This window comes from Battus philenor, unplaced genomic scaffold, assembly GCF_028537555.1.
Source record: "Battus philenor isolate CCGP_79_NKW_IND1 unplaced genomic scaffold, ilBatPhil1.0.hap1 SCAF_19, whole genome shotgun sequence".
Classification (NCBI taxonomy): domain Eukaryota; kingdom Metazoa; phylum Arthropoda; class Insecta; order Lepidoptera; family Papilionidae; genus Battus; species Battus philenor.
In genome coordinates this window covers 6,530,751-6,550,800 of record NW_027181681.1, presented here as the reverse complement: position 1 = coordinate 6,550,800, position 20,050 = coordinate 6,530,751, and the positions used below count along the sequence as shown (strand labels likewise).

Genomic DNA, 20,050 nt, shown 5'->3' with positions numbered 1-20,050 from the left:
ATAATTGTATATACAATTTATGTTCCGAGTTGACCATTTTCTTTTTTTTTCTTGCTCATTAATGACAAAAGCAATTTAAATTAAAAGTTGTATTTCTATAGAATTCGTAAAAAAGTAAGGTTCGCTCTTCGTTTGAAAAATGATTGGTTATCAGTTACTACAAGACGATAAGTTAATATATGCCAAAACAGAAATAAATTTTGTAGAACTTGTATTTCCTGCAAATAATATTTCCGTATATATACATTTCCCTGTGTTTGGTCACACTATTTTGACATACATCAAAACTGAAAACTAGGTTATGCTAAATGGTAAAATAAAATAAATCTCGCATAAACCTGTAATTAAAAAATGGACCTCAGTGAAGACTATTTTACAAGTTACGAAGACTTGGAGGTATCATATTTTTGTATCAGTTAATAGCATTTCTGTTAAATTATTTACTAATAAGCATTGTATACATATAAATATGTTAAGGTTCACAGACTTATGCTTGAAGATGAGGCACGAGTAGAAACTTATAAAAAAGCTATATTTGAGAATAAAGAATATTTTAATAACAAGGTAGTTTTAGATGTTGGATGCGGCACGGGTATCTTATCTATATTTTGTGCACAAGCTGGCGCCAAGAAAGTATTTGCTGTTGAAGCCAGTAATATTGCAAATATTGCTAAGGATATTATTAAAGAGAACAACTTCGAAGAAGTTGTAGAGGTGACAAAGTTACTATTTTTATTGTATCAGTATAAACTATACTTATCTTTTTGTAAGAAATGAAATGGCGCCTTTTATTTATGTTATCCTTTTCATAACAGGTTATTCAGGATAAAGTTGAAGATATAGTTTTAACGGAGAAAGTAGATGTAATTGTATCGGAATGGATGGGATTTTACCTTCTTCATGAAGGAATGCTTGACTCAGTGCTACTTGCCCGAGACAAATTTCTTAAAGAAGATGGACTAATATTTCCAGAGAGTGCTACCATTTATGTTGCCCCATGTAGGCAAGTTTAGACATATTATATTTATTAAGTCATTGCATGCTTACCACTACTTCTCTTCATTGTCTCATGGTTGTTGCTCCAGACATTCAATTTCCAAATCTAATCCAACCAATATATCACATGCATTTGTTAATTGGTTTTATAATAAAAATATATTTTGTTTGTTAATGCAACATGGAGAGAGGGAGAAATTACAATTTAACTACAAATTTGTTGTTTATGGTGGTAATTTTTGATCTGCTTTTCTTTGATAATGTGGTAGTTTTAAAGATAGTTTTGATTATAGGTTTTGTCTATATAACTAGCTGTCCCTCACCTGCTATGCATAACCCATACTGGGTTTTTGCAATTTCACAAAATCCATTCTTAATAATATTTGACAACATTTTTAGTGTGTCAAAAAAAGGCCTAATAGTAAAACTTTGAAAATTTGTATTTTTAAATAAATACCCCTCAACGCTATTGCGGGTGGAATTTCATAAAATTTGCATCTAAATAAATCTAAAATCTAAATATCCCTAGCACATTTCAAATCTCTAAGCCTACAAGGTTTGTTAGTATGTAGACTGAAAACTCTCACAGATGTATTTAGATAAATAAGTACTTTAATTTAGTTCATTACTAAGTATGCCATTCACTGTGACACTAAGTTTACAGTTTTGAAAAGAAAAATAAGTTTAAACATTTAATTTTAAAATTTTTTAAATTGGTTTTAAGTGTTCCGAGTTTATATCAACGATGGAATAACTTTAAAGGGGTCACAATGTCCACATTTGGTAATCTCTTAAGAAAAGGGAAAAGTAGCATGCCTGAAATAATGCAAATACAACCAGAAGATTTATTAGGAAGTGAAGTTGCATTATGCTGGATTAATTTAAAAGAAGACAAAATATCAGACTTGGAATCTTTTAGCATACAACATGTTGAAGGTAAGTGCTTTTTTGTTATTTGAATTTGTAACAGTATCCTTAATTTCCTTTGTAGGTGGTTCCTTGTTAGGTGGGACTCTAGTGTTTCTTGCTTCTATGCTTAAGAAGCCAAGAATTAAGGTTTTTGATAATTCCTTAGATGAAAATGGAAAATTCCCTAGAAATCCATCCATATATATATATATATATATATATAACATAGTTAATTTCAAATCTAGAATCAAATGTTAACTGTCTTGTCCCTGCAAGTTATAATTTGAATAATAAACCGATATTTTCAACAGGTGTTAATAAAAAAGGAAGATATCAAGGATTATGTGTATGGTTCGATTGTAACTTTCCAGAACTTACTAAAGACTGTGAACCAATTGTGTTAAGTACTAGCCCTCATAGTCCTGTCACTCATTGGAAACAAACTGTTATATTATTGCCTAATGAACAAGAAGTTGATTATGGCGAACCTTTAGCATTTCAGTTAGATATGGCCAGAGATCAAATCAACAAGAGAAGGTGATTTATCAGATTTTATTATAATTGTTTTTTTAATTGCATAAAATTAAAATACTAGTCTTATTGGCCCAGGCTAGGGCAGCAAATTTTGAAGGCCAGATAAAATTTCGTCAATAAATTATATGCATTATGCATTTATTACGAATTTTTGTTTTCACTCAGATTTATACACAAATATAACTAATACATTAGATATTTTATATCCGACTTATTAATAAAGAGTCAATTAAAAATAGTAATTTGTGAATGTGTACGTAAATAAACAGCTCTACAAAAACAAAAATAATTTAGTTGTGAGATACTAAACATTTGTTTCAGTATAAAATGATATTTTTTCAGATACAATCTTCAGTTGACTTTGTTGGATCCTGATACTATAGATCATCCTATTCCTTGTTCATGTGATATGACCAAATGTATTTTAATTAAAGCGGTTATGTTACAACATACAGAAGAAACGGTTGCATTTGTGAAAAATAAAGAAGACTCCAATAATATTTTAGAAGAGGAAGACATACTTGAAAATTAAATGTATAACAAAGTTATCTATAAGTTTAATTTTTATTTAAATATTTGATACCTGTTACAGTGCATTATTTTTTATAATACTTTTATAGAACCAATTTCAACAACCTATTATAAATGTTGTACACACTCTTTAAATAAGCAAGTGCATCAGAATTACTAATTTTAAAAACGGAGATTTACATAGTGTGTGTGGCCACTGTAAAAATGGGCTATACAAAAATTTCGACATAAAATTTCTACAAATGAATTTGTAATAAAGGGAATCAGAATTTTCAAAAAATTCCTCTAAACATTATTGGTCTACTATTAAAATTAAAAATACATGTTTAAAATAAATTGACGGAAAAAGGACATTATTTGACAAATATTTTATTAAGTGACATGAATCCTTGGCAATGCAATAGATGTCCTTTGATTATTTTGTTTTCATTTAGACTATATGTAACAGAGAGTATGTCCATTCATCGGTATTCTTAAACTTTTTTAAAAAAAGTTTTGTTGCAGAGTTTCTTCATCTATTATAACCTTATGTAGGAGAGTAGTTGATATAAAAAAGCCCTGTTAAAAGCTCCAATGTTAATAATGATTAGTTCAATTTTGGTTCTTGTGTCATCATCCCTGAATTAATAAACTTGTATAGGTACATTTAATTATTGTATAGCATTGAGTTTCTCTGAAACATGAGTAGCATTTGCATGAACTTTGAAGACTTTACTGTTCATTTTGACCTATCTTTACATAATGTAAGAAATTAGAGATTTTGACTGGGTTTAACACCTAATTTTTTAAATAAATATTAGTCCACCATACGTTGGTGTAAGCCAGGCAGCGCAAGCCTGGTCATTTTGCGATCTTTGGGAGAAGACATGATGACAGTGGTGTTAATTTATGTTTAGGGTCCTTGTCATCGCCACATATTGGTGAACGATCGTGTGAATTCTGCTTCAGCACTCAGCCAACGGTTGTAATCAAGTCTCATAAGAAGTCTCGCCAGGAAAGCACCGCAAGCAAGACCACGGAGTGATACCAACAATTGCATCAACTGTTTCAACAACTTATTGAACCTGCGAAAGGATATAATCATAATATATTTTTTTCTCTGGTAATTTAAATTGTAAAGTCGGCATTTAGCCCGCTTGTATGGAATATAACAGTATTCAGTAAACCATGACCCAAAGCTCCTTGACAGTTCTATTTTACAAAAATCATCATTTTCCGCGAGCTGCAATCAAATAGGTATTTAAAAGGTATGCAAAAAAGATAGACTCTGCATAAATTGTATTATAGAAAAACATAGAATCGGAATATGCATATTGAATTTAAATATTAAAAATTAAACACATTTGTTTTTATGATGATAGCCATAATTCTTACAGATGCTAATTAGTTAATACTGATCTATCTTTAGATTTCACGAAAACATTATTTTAAATATCATAACACAAAAATGAAAAGGGAACTCGGGTTCAATTATCGAGAGCAAGAAATAATGTTTGAAAAAGTATGTGGTTCACGAGCCGCAAGTTTGCCAGCCTGCACGATCCTGTCAAACCAAATACAACTCATTCATAATTCGACAATGTGAACATTCTTATGGTTATCTCGTTCAAAATCTAATTTTACTACCTTGCACTAGGTTATTATATTCATAATTTCATAACAATAAAACGCACAAAAAATACGGCACAAAAATTAAATTTAAGTTTACTGTGACTTTAGGACCAACGGGTATGTACGTTACGTACATTTAAAAACAACACCAACAAACTGTCATATCCATAGTATATATATGACTCGTTAAGGACTTTTTAATGAGGATTATGATTTAATCCCAAAATAATTATCCATTTATCAATTAAGTATCTTTACAAGGGAAATTAAGAATATATTAAAAAAACTTCAACCATACCTCTCAGAATAGCCTCTTATGTAATAATCCTCTTCATCTATGTCGGAAGCAAACTCACTCATGCTGCAGAATGAATCACATAACTTTAACAGTTCCATGATATTAATAAATACTGGGTTATTTATTGTTGAGTCTATTGCATCACCAGCAGACTCGTTTTCTGATGGCTGCAAACAAAACTAATATTTAATCTTCAAAACATTTTTTTTTTACAAATTAATTATGTTGTTCAATGTTTTTAAAAAAAAAATTTGAATTAAGATTTATAACATTACTGGTTATAAACATAAAAAAATCAAAGGAGTGAACATTCTTTTTCATTAATCATTCTTCATTAGTCAACAATCTTTAGTTTTTACACCTATTTCCAATCAACCTGTATAAAGTGATCACTCTGAAATGTTAAAATGAGCTATACATCAGTTCTTTAACGCTTTAATAGTTACGACCAATCACCCTGTATAATAAGAGTAGTATATAGTTGTCAAAACGAAAATACCTAAGGATCATGAGTGATGACCAAAGATTGATCCAATATAACATTTAGTCACAACATATGTGATGAAAAACAGTAATGTTACATTAATGTACATGAGAAATGGTGTAAAAGGTAAGTAATTATGATGTTTGATAACCAACATATAAAAAAGATTATCGAAGCACGGCTTACTTCAGATCAACTGTATGTAGGCTACTAAATGTTAATTTTTAAAACGCGTTTAAATAAAGGCTGCACTCACAGTAGTAACAGTCAAAAACGATTGGCTGAGTATATCGGCAAGAAATGTTGCATGAGCTTTTTTCAATTCCTCGAAATCATTAGTTTTATTCACAGCTTCCATAAGACGAGAGAAGTTCGTCTCCAGGACGTCAGCTTGTAAGTAATGTTGTAGATTATCCATAAGGAACATAAGCTTGTTATGTAGTTGACAGGTTGCGAACCTAGAAAATTGTAAAACATGAATCAAAATATGGAATGACAGAACAAAACATATGTATGATGTCTAACTTTTTCAAAAGGCTAAAATCTGGCAACTAATTTACCTTTGTTGTTTAAATACATATACAATACCTTGTTTAATCACATTTATGTATACATTTTAATAAATAGATAATTGTAAAAGCTCATCAAGTGTGTTTATTTGTCATGTTGTGTATATGTTCTTTGTAAAAAATGGAAATATCATGTCTGAACAGATCTGTCAAAAATATCATGATAAGTACCAAGCTTTATGTATCATTATTATCATGTTTTAAAAAAGTAGCAGCGTGCAAAAAATATATAAAAATGTATATTATGTTCCGATTCTATTTATTAATATTTTGGAGCACAGAAACATCATTTGCTACAAACTTTCAACTTCAGAGGCTATTCACTACAGGAATTAACGGTGACAATTTAATGTGTTGTGTTCTGTCACTCCTTAAATGTGTTTAATATCATTCAGTTTGCATTCAGATTCATTAAATGCTTTATAATTACGTATTCTATTATAAAACATTAAAATTTATTATTTTAAAATGTGTTTAAAGAATTAATATGATTTCTATGACTAACATGATATTCAAAATTTCCAAAAAAGAATTTAAACTAATATTATACTCACCGCCTTGACTGCTTGTACGTTTTCCACAAGGCGTGCAAGTCATGCTGAGTTTTTTTTATTCTTAACAGGAGTCTAAACATGTCGTTATACCGAGCAAGTACTTCAGGAGCGAACAAAAGATGCAACGGCCATTTAAAGTTGTACTTCAAGATTATTGTGGACCAGCCATCCCCAACTGACAAATCACGTGACTGTTACAATTCATACCTAAATATCGTTAAGAAAAAAATAAGGTGCCAATAGCAAAGCGTGTTTTAACTTTCTACAGTAATTTAAAAAATATATATATATACAAACTAAATCATAAAATAAACATGTAAATCTTACCAGTACTGCTGTCCTCTTCGAGAGAAGAGTTAGTTGATACATTCGGTTTCACATATGGTAGTTCAAAAGTAAACTTCTCGATATCCACGTTGTTGCTTAGGAACACTGCTCTAGCGGCCAATTGGAACGCGTGGTTCATATCTTGAAATCGTATTTTAATATTTTTGTTATATTTGTTATATTAGTATAATAGGAATAAAATTCAATGTTATTTATTGAAGGGGCATCATTACGTCATCTTTAGCGATGCATCGAAAATTCCACAAAAATATAATTGTTCATTTAGGTCGATATAAATAAGGGCGAAACTCGAATGAATAACGTATAGTTCACAGACCCGTCCGCTTCGTAAACTCACATCCGACGAAGTTGTAAAAGCCTAAGGGCTAGCAGCATTTATTTTATTGAAACAATGGACAATAGGATGAATATACACACTTCTACTTCGTGTACAGACTTCGTGTTATTAATACCTCAAGACCTACTGGCCCTTGGAAGTATCTTATAGTATCATAAATTATTGCAATAACTGCAAAGTTAACAAATGATTTGTTGAAAATAATAATTTTTAAATGTTGATTAATATTACACGTTTAGACAATATAATATGGCATTTACATATTCTTTAAAACTAAACAAAATTGATATAATAACGAATTTAAATTGCTGCCTTGTTTTAATCTTTTATTAACCAGTTTACTATTGAACTTGTTGGTTATTAATTGCAGTTAATTTTTAAAGAAAATCAAATGAATATTTTGTATCAAAATCAAGTAAAAAACGACAATTTGATACTGCGTGCTAACAACAAATGAAAAAATAAGACGAAAGCTACACATAGTAAAAAAAACATTCTACTACATCTGGAATAAACGCGGGCAAGTCGTCTGCAAGACGAGTCATGGCGTCATTGAGGCCTATGCCTTGCTGTGCGCGTTTATCGCCAGACGTGATGACGGTGAACTCCAAACTAACCTCTTGTTGAAGTTCTTGTGGTTGGCTTGTCCAACATATGTGCCGTAAGACGTAATAGTTCGAGAAACAATTCGCCACGTCCCAGGAGATAAAAATCTTTCATTAGTCGCAATTCATGAAATAATTGAGCCTCCTCTACAGCCACTGTCCATAAGTGCTGGGGAAATGAAAGCTCTTATATAACAAATTATACTGCCAAAATGGTTGCGGCTGAGAGAGATGACCTCTCAACATGCAAAGGTACTATATTTTGTTTACACATTGACACCGACATTCCCTAACCACTAAATATTGCTGTTATATGACTTTAAAAATTTTGATGAGTCTAAAGTCGCACATTGATAAGTGTTGCTTTAGACTAAAAGATTTTCTATAGTATAGGTAGATCAATGGTAACCAAATAGTAAAAAGCATTAATTGGCCACTATCAGAAAGAATAAATTAAACTAAATGGAAAACCAATATTAATAAATCATTTATTATGTCAGGTGAAATGAACCAAGAAAAGCTAATATATTATATTCCTAATAAAATCCATTAAATAAAAATCAGAAAACAGATGATTTACCTTAGTAACACAAACTTTTATGTCTCTTATGACACTCCTCAGATTTCCAACTTCAAAAACTTCTGGATCTTTAAGTTTTTGTATTTTCTCATGAAACACAGACTCTTTTTCTTCCCAGATAGTAAACCTTTGAATAAAAATGTTTACCGTCATAATAGTTTACAATAAATTTAAATTAGATTATTTATCACAATTTTTTTAAACATCTTTTATAAAGTTGTGGTCGAAATTTTACTGTTTTTTTTCTTCACATTATAACAATATAAGGATATAAAATAATAAGAACACACCTTCTGGTATCAGTATCCAAGTTGTATAAGGGCATTAATGGTCTGTTAAGTGTAAAACTACTTTTCTTTACCTTCCTAGGATCAAAACCAAAAAGTATAACAGTCTTGCCAATAAATAATATTTCCTGCGCAAGTGATAATGGCATAAAGTACGGTATCATATTTGGGTTAAGATTATAACCACAATCAAGTGACGTTTGTTGTAACTGAAAAAAAGGCTGGTTTAAAAACATTAAGCAGATACTTGTGTCTTTATTGTAGTATATCATGGATATGATGAGAAAAGTATGGAAATATTTCTTAAAGTAAATGTTAACATTTAAGTTCCGATATTCAAGAATTTTATCGATCCCATTAACGAGAATTAATGGTTACATTTAGGTTCAAAAAGGCGCTGTCGTGCTTCATCATCATGAAAACCAATAAACGTCCATTGCAAAGCATAGGACTACCCCCAAGGAGACCAATGCCCATGCCGCATCTACACAGGTCGCCACTCACTTCGTCACTCCCATTGTCACTTTAAGCGAGCAATTCTTTGAGCTACATCGGTGACTAGTTCTCCTGCGGATCTTATCATCTCCTTTGCAATTCAATCTCGCTGCAAAGTTTCGAGCTATGCCCTCTCAATTGCTCTCTGGGTGAACTTGAGCGTCGTCGAGCTACACATATCATAAACAGAGAATTTGTTGCAGTGCAATAGTGCTTCTCTTATTTCTACCGAGAATGTTGCAACGGAAAATTATATTGACAAACAGATTTAGTATAATTTTCGCATCTATTGAGAGCAGTTATATTCATATCACTTTTTATTTATTTCACTTAATTGCAAACAATGGCATGTGGCATGGTAAAAAAGATATATTATAAAGAGAGGAGATAATGTTTTAACACTAACTTTTTAAATGATGATCATTTCATCTATAAGAGTAAGAGAATTTTTTACGCAACAGTCATCTAAAAAATAATTAGCTCATTTTTTACAAGCACTATGGATTTTGCTAAGGTAGCTATGGGTTGTGTTAGGGTAGCACATTCCATAGTACTCTATATATCCGCCGATTATTGTTTTATTAAATTATTGGTAATATGAAACTATGAGTTCCTAGTGATTGCAGTGATTATAATGTAGTAATGGCATGTATCACTAATAATTTTTGGTAAAAAAATTACTAAGTACTTTTTCACAGAAAAGGCTACAGCATTCAAATAGTTAATAAAATAAGGAATGTAATAATGTACTCACTGTTGTCACAAGTGACTTATCACAGGTAGTTGATGTAGAAGGGGAGGAGAGCACTGTGTCAGATATTTCATCTTTCTTGTTGCGGTAAATAAAGAATTCCCCATATGGGTCTCTCAATTCTCCATAAAGCAGCCAAGTACATAGTTGATTTATAAAAACATTATTGACACAGGAAAATATACTGAAATTAGGTTTTTTTTTATTTACAGGGTGATTTGTCACACACGTAAAATCTCTAAAGGCGATAAATGTATTGCTATACTAAAAAAAATGGTTTCAGAGATAATTAATAACATAATGATTATATAGTAAGAGAGAGCATTTTCAAAATTCTGATTAAAAAGTATTGTTGTTTATAATCTGACCCTGCAGTCTTTGTACTACTAGTAGATATTGGCCTGCCATTCCAATGGAAAAAATGTATTTCAGGGAGATCACATTATAACCAATCAACCTGTATATATTCTACATTAACTAGTTTTATGAAATATTACTTAAGAACTATTCTATGAGATAAAAACAAACACATTAAATAAAGATGAAGTGAATGAGAGAGAGAATAGTAATCTACCAATTTCTTTTTAAATTTTTTAAACTATAAATTGTTTTTAGTGTTTAACTGTGATACCATTGAAGTGGTAGGTGTTATTTGATTGCAGTGTCTAAGCATCTATCAATGATGCAATATACCTATCAACTTTAATGTTATAAAAAAGTATCTTACTCTAAAATTGCATTGTGCACCATTTCACTTCCATTCAATATATGTTGATGTATAAGGCTCAAAATCTGACAACCATTTAGTCTCCTTTCTTTTATAGTGGCAATAATTCTATAAATTGTGTTAAAAAGTCCTTGAAACTTTTCAACATAGCTGTACACAAATGATAATGTGTAGTCCTTATTTCCAATAACTAATGCCTCAACCTTTACTAAGGTTTTCTTGTAAGATTGTAAAACTTCTGTTATACCCTCACTCAAGGCTTGTCCGTACAATCCATATGTTCTAACATTTGATGCTGTAAAATAAAGATGAAATTACAGATTGTTGACTTTTAAATATAAACATGTTTTTAATTTTTAGTGTAAGTAGTAATTCAATTAAAGAATAGTTGAGAATGTCATGCTGAGGCACACTGAATAAATTATTTTAATAATTTCAGTTGAAAACATTTTTATATTTTTAATGACAATTTGAATTTTTACAAATTTATTAATAAACAAACTTATTTTCTTTTACGAAATGGCATTTGCAATGATTTAATAAAAATGGGTAACAATATTTATATAATGTGTACGACCTGTTAGCAGTTTTCTAGAATTAAAAGATGTTACTTCAACAAAGTTTTGAATCTTATAGTGGTTTTTAGCAATGGAACATATTCTGTTATAAATTTCTCTATCTCCTGGACTTGCATATAACATTGGATCCGGCTAAAATTAAAATGTAATCTAGATTATATTCCAAAAATTTTACACAATTTCACAATACTATAGAAAAACTTACCGGAGAAGAGTCAGTTTCACATGAACAACCCCATAATACTAATAGCGCATCATGTATCATTTTGATATAAACATTTAATTTATATTTTGCTATAATATTTTGAATGGTCTCTAAGTATATAAAATATACGTTGACGTCAACTGTCACTACTGTTACAAAATTCTAGTTACCTACTTGGTTAAAATATAAAACGTTCATACTACAAAACGAAACTAGAAAACGACGTTTTTGCTTACGTTTTATCAATTAAATAAATTGATCGAAGAAGCTTAGGCTTATGAGTGAATTATAGGATGTAATAAATTAGGTCTAGATTACGGGATTTTTTATTTCGTTAACTACATTTGCAGCTGGATGTCATTAATATATTGATTAAATATAAATCTAAGAACTCTTTGATATAAGAAAAAAATAATTTTGTAAGATATAATATCACAATTCATATATTTTTATGTATAATAATTGATTGCCATTAAGATTATAAATAATGTGTTAGATGAAATCTGAGCGTCAAACGGAATGGCGCAAATATATTGCTTAAATACTTAAGTTAAATTAAATGCGTCTGCGCTGCCGTTGGCTTTAACTTGAATGTAATATGTTGTTATATTGATAGGACATGACTATTACAACATATAAAATGTTGTCTGTATAGCTCATTGCAATAATAAAAAGAAATGGCGATTTGAAAGGGTGTTTTGTTTTAATAATATGCGTTATTAGATAGAATGGCCGAGGCTTGCAGGCTCGGAACTCAAATAGACAGAAAGACTGCAACTAACGACGATGAATATTTTTGTGTGTTTAATGTGTTGAGTGTATTCATATCGCTTATAACAATACTCGCTGATTTAACAACTGGTACATTTCATTGTTTTTCCTTATATTTCGATTATTTACAAAATTCTGTTATATTATCTAATATAAAATATCTGTTATACTTTTATAAATTAATTATAAAGAAATAAATGTATGTAAAAATTTCTAATCATTTTATTCATAAAGAAATTTATGATAAATTTATCATGTCTTTCGAGTTTATTTTTTAAGTCGATACAATATTCACTCTTTGTTTAATATTGTTAAATTCACTGGGAAAGTTTTATTAACAGTCTATAGTTTTCCTTGAATACTATTTTGTGCTCACAAAATATACACTTGTCTGTATTAATTTTTTTTTATTTCAGATATTCTAGTATTTGCTGAGTATTGTAAAGATGGCTATTTATATTGGGCTTTAGCCACATTTATTTTTATGCTGTCTCCCAATGTTTTAATTAACATTTTTTCAATAAGATGGTTTGTTATAGATAATAAATCAACTATTAAACATTGGATAACACATGGATGCCTAGTTGGGTTATTAGAAAGGTAAACATTTGTATACATATTATGTAAAGTTTAAATTCTTTGTTTATACTATTAAATAAATGTGTTAATAATAACAACATTGTTGAATTCCAGGTACATAATTTTTCTCCGTAAAGTTTTTACATGCAAGAATTTGGAATCTATAAAAACCCAGAAGTTAATAAGTCAAAGAAATGACTTGAGTCTATTGCATTATTTGTACATCTTTACTGGTACAATACCCCAAATTATTTTACAAAGTTATGCTATATTGATGTTGAATGAAAACTACCATACCAAAGGTAAATTATTTAATTATATAAAACAGTATTGATCATTAATTTAATTAAACTGGTATTAATATAATACCTAAAACTGTAATAATTCAGTTATGGTTTCACTATAATATCTTATACAATGTTTCAAATTTCATATATATAAAGAAATACCCTGTAAGAGTTCATCTTCATTCATTCCTACTTAGATAAATAGAACACAATGCTGCTTGTGATAATAATGCTTGATACTCAAAATTTTAATTTCATTTGGCCTTTGTAATAATAAATTTCACTGACTACAACAATATCTTAAAAGCGGAATATGAATATGAATACATTTAAAACTCATTATTACCTTTCAGTGTTTGCACTAACAGCATCAATAGCTTCAGTTGTGTGGGGCAGTGTTACATACATTTACAGCATCATAACATTATCTGATGAGTTATTCCAATGGAATTCATTCTTTTTAAAGTTAATTTGGCATTTTGGTATGTTGATTGGTAGGATTGCAGGCATTTTACTGTTTTCCATTATTTTTGGCATATGGACTTTATTACCATTAGGTAAGTTTTTATGCTATACATTTTATATGTGTGTGCATATACATATTTGAATATTACTTGTTCCAATAAATACTATATGTATTTAAGAGGCTTTTGTTGATGATAAAAAAAATACAGACCCTGCAAATGTATAAAGAAATATAACAATTTGTTGTTATTTAAAAAAAATTTTATTTACAATTCATGATAGTGATTAGATCTGTGGTGTGTCTGTCTATAGCAAGTTTGCAAGTGCTAGTCACCTCCTGAGGCATGTGAGAGGCAAGACTTAGACCAGAGGATCCTATGCTTTATTCATAGACCACCTTTAAAATGTTTGATTTTGTGCTAAATGGTTCTGATGGACCTCATATAGCAAGATTTCTACCATATTCCCAAACTCGGTAAACAAAGGTGATAATTAGGTCTATGTTAATTGGTGCTGTGATTGATGTCTAATCATGAGAATATTGGTTGATTATCAGTATTATGTAATTAATTGCGCTAAGAGTCTATGTCAAAAAGCCAAAAAAAGTTTCTCCAGTAACGGTCGGTGAGCTTCTTAAAATATTATCTGGCTACATTAATAGGCGGTAAACCCAACATGTTAGTTCTTAACTATCGAAAGCAGTTAAATTTTTGTAGACCACCTGCTTTCGAATTGTGAAACCTCACTTTTTGTAACGCCAACGTAGTCTCCCGTTGATCTCTGGGAATCCACCTAAATCACTTTAAGAACTACTAACATAGAAAAATATCTAGTAGTGTACTCGCAAATATCTCGTTTATGTTTCAATCGCGCCCTCCCCTGTTTCACTGCTAATACCTTTCAGCCAGTGACTTACTTCCATGCACACCATAGTAATGCTTGCTGTATGTTATTAATATACATGAAAACACAATTTATTACATTGCTTAGTGAATGGAGTCTGCTTACCATACCTGTTGACATATTTTTGGACTCATTTCTGTTTAACCTGACATTAACAGATGTGTTGAGTGCTATGAAACCAAAAATGAAAGGAAATAAATAACAAGCTTAGTTATTGCGTTTATAATGAATGTTTTTATTTGTGAAAATTGAGATTGGAGAAAAAAAAATTAAATCGTCAAAGAGACACTTCAATAAAAACTGGTCATGTTTATAAATGACTCAATATTTCTTATGAAATATTGACAACGGCTACGATTATCTGTCGCTTTCTCTTGTTTACAACATATATGTGTGTAAATATATATATAGGTAAATGTATATATGTATGTATGTATATAGATATATTTGAATACATAAAATACTATAAAGATATAAATATGTTGAAAAAACAGTTGTACTATAATATTAAATTGTGTTTATCATATTTAGGGCTAACCCTCTATCTTTCCTCTTTTTGGTATGAAAGTTAATAAATAGAAGTAATTTCATAAAACTCGAATTAAATATTGCATTTATTATATGTTCTTTTCATGCATTTTTAAATTATAATTCATTTTTATAACATCTAAATTATTAAATAATAAACTGTGTTTTCAGTATTACATTGGATTGCTATGACGCTTTGGATTGTGGTACAAAGAACTGCATTTTGTCCAAATAAACTTGAGGAAACGCTTTATAATATTGTAATGGGATTTGTTTACTGTTTTTCGTTTATAAATTTACGAGGAGGACCGACGCGGTATCGTTTAATGATGTTTTACACCCTAATGGTCACACAGAACTTTGGTAGTTTATTCCTGTATGTGTTATTAACGGATTTTGAAAAACAAAAAAAACCTTGGTCAATTGTTGCTACTATATGTATAATTGCTGGAACTATGTTTGGTATGTGTTATTGCAATTTTTATTTAAATTTTACACTGTCATGATCATTATTACTATTTTACTTACATTTTATTTTTATTCAGAATATCTTAGTTATTTTTGTGAAATTTACAATTTTTTCCTCTAATAAATAACAACTTACATATAAATTAAATTCTATATATATGTACATATATATATATATATATATATATATATATATGTACACACACATATATATATATATATATATATATATACACCTATCCCCCGATTTATACAGTACTTGTTTTACACGTTGTCGCTTTTACACGGTTTTCCAAATAATTTTTTTTTTATTTTAATAACCGATTTTATTACCATATCTCATAATGTAAATACTTCTGCTTTAAAGATCGAATTGGCACAAAAAACTTGCGAGTGATGAAAGTGATTTCGAACCTTCGATTACGAAAAAAAAGAATGAGAGTATTTTCTGACTGATACAGGATAATAAAATACCTTTCGTTTTATTTTTTTGTTCTTCTGTTTAATGTATTGTAATTAAATAATAAAAATCAGTGTTTCCGTAATATATTAAATATTTTAACTTGTCAATGCATTTTATTTTTATTTTTTACACCTAAAAATATTGAAAATAATCACAACTGTTAAATAGCAAAATTATGCATTTTCTGCAAGTTTTTCGTTTTACACGGTTGAGTTTGAGTTGAAATTTTTTAATTTTCGATTTACACGTTTTTCGCAGGAACGTATCTACCGTGTAAATCGGGGGATAGGTGTATATATATATATAAAATTGAAGACACGTTATGAAAATTTATAATAACTTCAAATAATATATTAATTAATAATTTTTTTTTAGTTTTGTATTCAATACATTAAAATTACTATTACTGAAAATTAATATTAATTTAATTATATTGTTTTATTAATATATGCCATTATTATTTTCAGGAATGTTTGCAATGGTATTATATTACAGATATTTCCATTCCAAGGGACCTATTCCATGGAAATATGCCATGACCGATATTGAATTGAATAACAAAATTGTGGTTCAGGCACCAAATAATTCAAATATATGTAGTACTTTGTGCCATGTGAGGTCTTTTAAAAGCTTAACTAGTGATAAACCTAATGAAGCCTTCAGGTAATAGTATAACAAATACTTTTTCCTTTTAGTTACTCATTAAATTGGCTAATTAACACTTGCCTATTTTCACAGAAAAGATCCACCTATATCACAACATGTGTCACAAATTGATAATGAACAAGCGGATAAAAAGTTTTTGCTGGACCATTGGATAGCTAGATCTGGATCTCCGACATTTACTTCAGCACCTGTTGGAAATACTAGCTCAGATGGATCCAGTATAGAGATATATTCAATTGAAAATACTCTGCAGAATAGTACGACCAAACGAGATAATTTTAAACTGGAGACAATTAGCTCAAAAGTCAACAAAAAGATATTATTTGGTCCCCCCAAAGATCTGACCTTGCAAGTTCGCTCATCCGAAAATATAGAAAATTCAATAGACGAAATTACCTCTATTTTCTTTACTCTTAATTTGCAAAAACGCCGGGGTGTATGTTCGTCGGAAGAACTTCGAAAGGAATTAAATAACTTGAATTTAGAAGCTTGTGATAGTGTTAACGAAGAATTCCCTAAGACAATTAAAACTGATCGCAGCTCCGAAATAAGTCATGATACTGACGGTTCCAATAAAAAAACATCATCAGACTCGTTTGACATGGACTTAGATTTAAGTATTAGCGATATAAATAGTTCTGATATCAATACCTTTAATGAAAATATTGTACAGAAATTATGTTTAAGTGCATTAAAAAATATCAAAGTAGGTAATCAAGACGCGGATATTGAGAACATCCAAAGAATAGCTCTTGATATCCTTAAAGAAATGTATACAAAAAAAGATAGGAAAAAGAGCGGTATTGGGTCAGAATTTCTTAACAATAAACAACGTGATCTAGATACTCCAACAGAAATTCTATCAGTTCATGACTATGAAAATATTTGTGCTGTAAATATTGCTAGAGAAGCTTGGGGCCTGCGATCTTGGAATGGATATTGTGATATAGAAAACTGGCTTCATGATGGTAGTGTTGTTAGAGATAGGAGCCGAGATACATTAACTTCAGGTAGTTCCGAAATCAGTAGTTGTATTTCTCAAGATTTAAAACATGCTATTCTGTCAGCACCACCATTTCCTAAAAAGGCACACACGTATTCAAATGTATTTGTGAAGTTTGACCGAAGCTCTCAAGGAGATTACGCAAATACAGTTGTCTGTCATTCTAATGATGAATCATTTCTTGCCAAACCATGTATGATAGAAAATATCAAAGATCCAAATCATTTGGAACCAATTTTGGAAGAACTGGACGACTTGGGTGATATAGATCCAGCTTGTAAGAAACGACTGAATTCAGAAAGTTCCTTGGTAGCAACAATAGATGAAATCCGCAAATCAACTGTTACCAATTCACCAAGAAACCTTTACCATCGACGAGAACAAGTTTTGGATTCACCGAAATTATATACATCCAAAAATGAATGTACTTTAAAGAAAACTCTTTGGAAAGAAGCCTCAATATTTGACCCAAGTAATATTATGAAGTCATTACCCGAAAAAGAAAATATTTTAGATGAGCTACATGAATATAAATTAGACTTTAATAACAAGGAATTAAATCTTATGTCATCAAACTCATCCCTAAATTCTCAAGCTTCATACAGCAAAAGTCCCCAACGTCGGTCGAAGTCCAATATTACGAAATTTAAATCGAATTCTAAAAGTAACAACAATAAGTGTGAGCAGTTGGATTTATCTAGCAAGAACATAGATTTTTTATGGCAAATGGTATCAGAAAATGCAATGCCTCTTAATTCAAACGAAGATTTAAGTTTGTGTCGTAAAACGCCATCACTTCAGTCTCTCATACACAGAGACACATCCTCTTCATTTGTAAATACATCTACAACAAAAATTTCAAATATTAAAAAAAGTGTTCGTAATAGACCAAGAAGAAAATTTTCTCTTTTAAGGGAACGGTTTGAACCTAAATTAAATTTACATTCCGATGAAGAGATACTTTATAATTCAGAGAATACCTTACACCAACATGACAGCATACTAAGGAATCCAAAACATCTTTCAAATGAAAATATAGGTGTTACACCCAAAAAGCTACAAAATGCGTGTAGCCAAGAATCTAAGTTCGTGTCTAGTGAAAATCTATCTGATTTTCCATCAAAACATATGAAGGAGAAGAGATCTCTATTTATGAAACAGGTGTTAAGTCCACCAAAGTTTAACACAAAACTAAGACAGAGTGTAGCAAAAAATTAAATCAATATATTGTCACTATAAATTTAATGATCTTAGATATGTAGATTTAATTTCTTTATATGCCAAAATTTTGCCAAACCGCGATGGAATGATTGAGGCATAAATCATTAACGTAAGATATAATGAATTTAATAACTAGAAAAAATAATTACCATTTATTTTATATTAGACATTTTAATGACAGCAGCAAAAGTTAGAAATTTTGAAACCTTTATGTATTATTTTTGTTCCTAATGTGTTTATGCTAGTAATTACCTAGTACTTAATGTAATGGAAAATATTAAGTCATTTAAACTGGGATCTCAACAAGAGTAGTCATTTTCAACTGGTATTGGCTTATATTCACCTTTTTTCGTAATATGCCTCTAGTAATCTGCATTTCTTTAAAGTAATGATTATGGATTTTTTAAAATATCATTGATCAGATAAAACTTACAAACTGTTTTTATTTTTAGCCGCAATTTTACACTACCTGAGTGAACTGGGTGATATAACTAGTCGTAAAAGTCTTGAATTAAATATTAAGGAGCATGGAAAACATTTAAGATTTCTTGCCTTGCTGTACATTGTCCAATTTATTTTATATTATACTGTGATGTAAGTGCCTTTATATACATTATACTCCAGCCAGTATTGTAATTTTTAGCTTTGCTATTATGTATATATATGATGTATAAAATAAAAGATGTGAACAAAAATATCTTTTTTAAGTTCTATCACATGTTGATTTTTGCCTTTAGAAATATTTTCAGAATTGAAACGCAGGCTCGCCATTCATACCGTCAAATATATTGAGTATATAATATTAAGTCTAAAATTATTTATTGTGAACTATATCCATTCATTAATAAATAAAAAAATAATTAAGATAAATATTTTAGGCGTGGACAGTTCTCTTTCTTGACTGAAATATGGTTATGTAAAGTAAACCATAAAGCATTTGGTTCTGGAAGCAACAAGATGATCCAATTTAATACCTTTGTCCATACAAGTTTACCGCTATTAGTTTTACTTGAAAAGATTCCAGTATTTAAAAAGATTGGTAAACAACTTTGATAAAGTATTCTTAGTCTTTACCTAGGGATAGTGTTAGCGTCTACAGATGTTATATAAACAATAGTAAAATTAGGTAAAGGTGGTTGGTTACCAGCATATAATTTGTCCAATTAAATTGACTCTCAAAGTAGATTCTCGAATCAAACTGCAACTCTTTTATGACCCAAAAAAACTTGTAAAGAAAATATGTCATTATAGTTTATCATATATATAGTTCATCTCTTATCACAAGAGCCTGAGGAAA

The 20,050-nt window shown here is 29.7% G+C and overlaps 3 protein-coding genes across 6 annotated transcripts; 2 read left to right on the top strand and 1 right to left on the bottom strand.

Moving 5' to 3' along the window:
- Positions 1 to 266: 266 nt before the first annotated feature.
- Art8 (Arginine methyltransferase 8) lies at positions 267 to 3,051 on the top strand. Its single transcript, XM_068763949.1, has 6 exons — positions 267 to 396; positions 478 to 714; positions 816 to 1,003; positions 1,721 to 1,932; positions 2,217 to 2,442; positions 2,782 to 3,051. Exons 1-6 carry the CDS (start codon positions 352 to 354, stop codon positions 2,969 to 2,971), a joined length of 1,098 nt encoding a protein of 365 aa, XP_068620050.1. The 5' UTR covers positions 267 to 351; the 3' UTR covers positions 2,972 to 3,051.
- On the bottom strand, positions 2,617 to 11,505 carry Grip75 (gamma-tubulin complex component 4). Its single transcript, XM_068763948.1, has 12 exons — positions 11,400 to 11,505; positions 11,194 to 11,326; positions 10,617 to 10,911; positions 9,893 to 10,073; positions 8,647 to 8,852; positions 8,357 to 8,483; positions 7,789 to 7,945; positions 6,814 to 6,954; positions 6,487 to 6,661; positions 5,620 to 5,821; positions 4,880 to 5,046; positions 2,617 to 4,034 (listed from the first exon to the last, which is right to left on the bottom strand). Exons 1-12 carry the CDS (start codon positions 11,457 to 11,459, stop codon positions 3,875 to 3,877), a joined length of 2,004 nt encoding a protein of 667 aa, XP_068620049.1. The 5' UTR covers positions 11,460 to 11,505; the 3' UTR covers positions 2,617 to 3,874.
- A 463-nt stretch (positions 11,506 to 11,968) lies between these two features.
- LOC137921311 (uncharacterized) lies at positions 11,969 to 19,400 on the top strand. 4 transcript variants are annotated; one of them, XR_011107474.1, is made up of 8 exons: positions 11,969 to 12,260; positions 12,587 to 12,770; positions 12,864 to 13,051; positions 13,390 to 13,593; positions 15,104 to 15,394; positions 16,331 to 16,526; positions 16,602 to 18,862; positions 19,206 to 19,400. XR_011107474.1 is itself a non-coding variant. In XM_068763986.1 (7 exons), the coding sequence occupies exons 1-7, from the start codon at positions 12,128 to 12,130 to the stop codon at positions 18,748 to 18,750; spliced, it is 3,345 nt and encodes a 1,114-aa protein (XP_068620087.1). In that variant the 5' UTR covers positions 11,969 to 12,127; the 3' UTR covers positions 18,751 to 19,400. The 4 variants fall into 4 exon arrangements, 3 of the variants coding, with proteins under 3 accessions (XP_068620087.1, XP_068620088.1, XP_068620089.1); XM_068763986.1 differs by having other exon boundaries at positions 16,602 to 19,400; XM_068763987.1 differs by lacking the exon at positions 13,390 to 13,593 and having other exon boundaries at positions 16,602 to 19,400.
- The last annotated feature ends 650 nt before the right edge of the window (positions 19,401 to 20,050 follow it).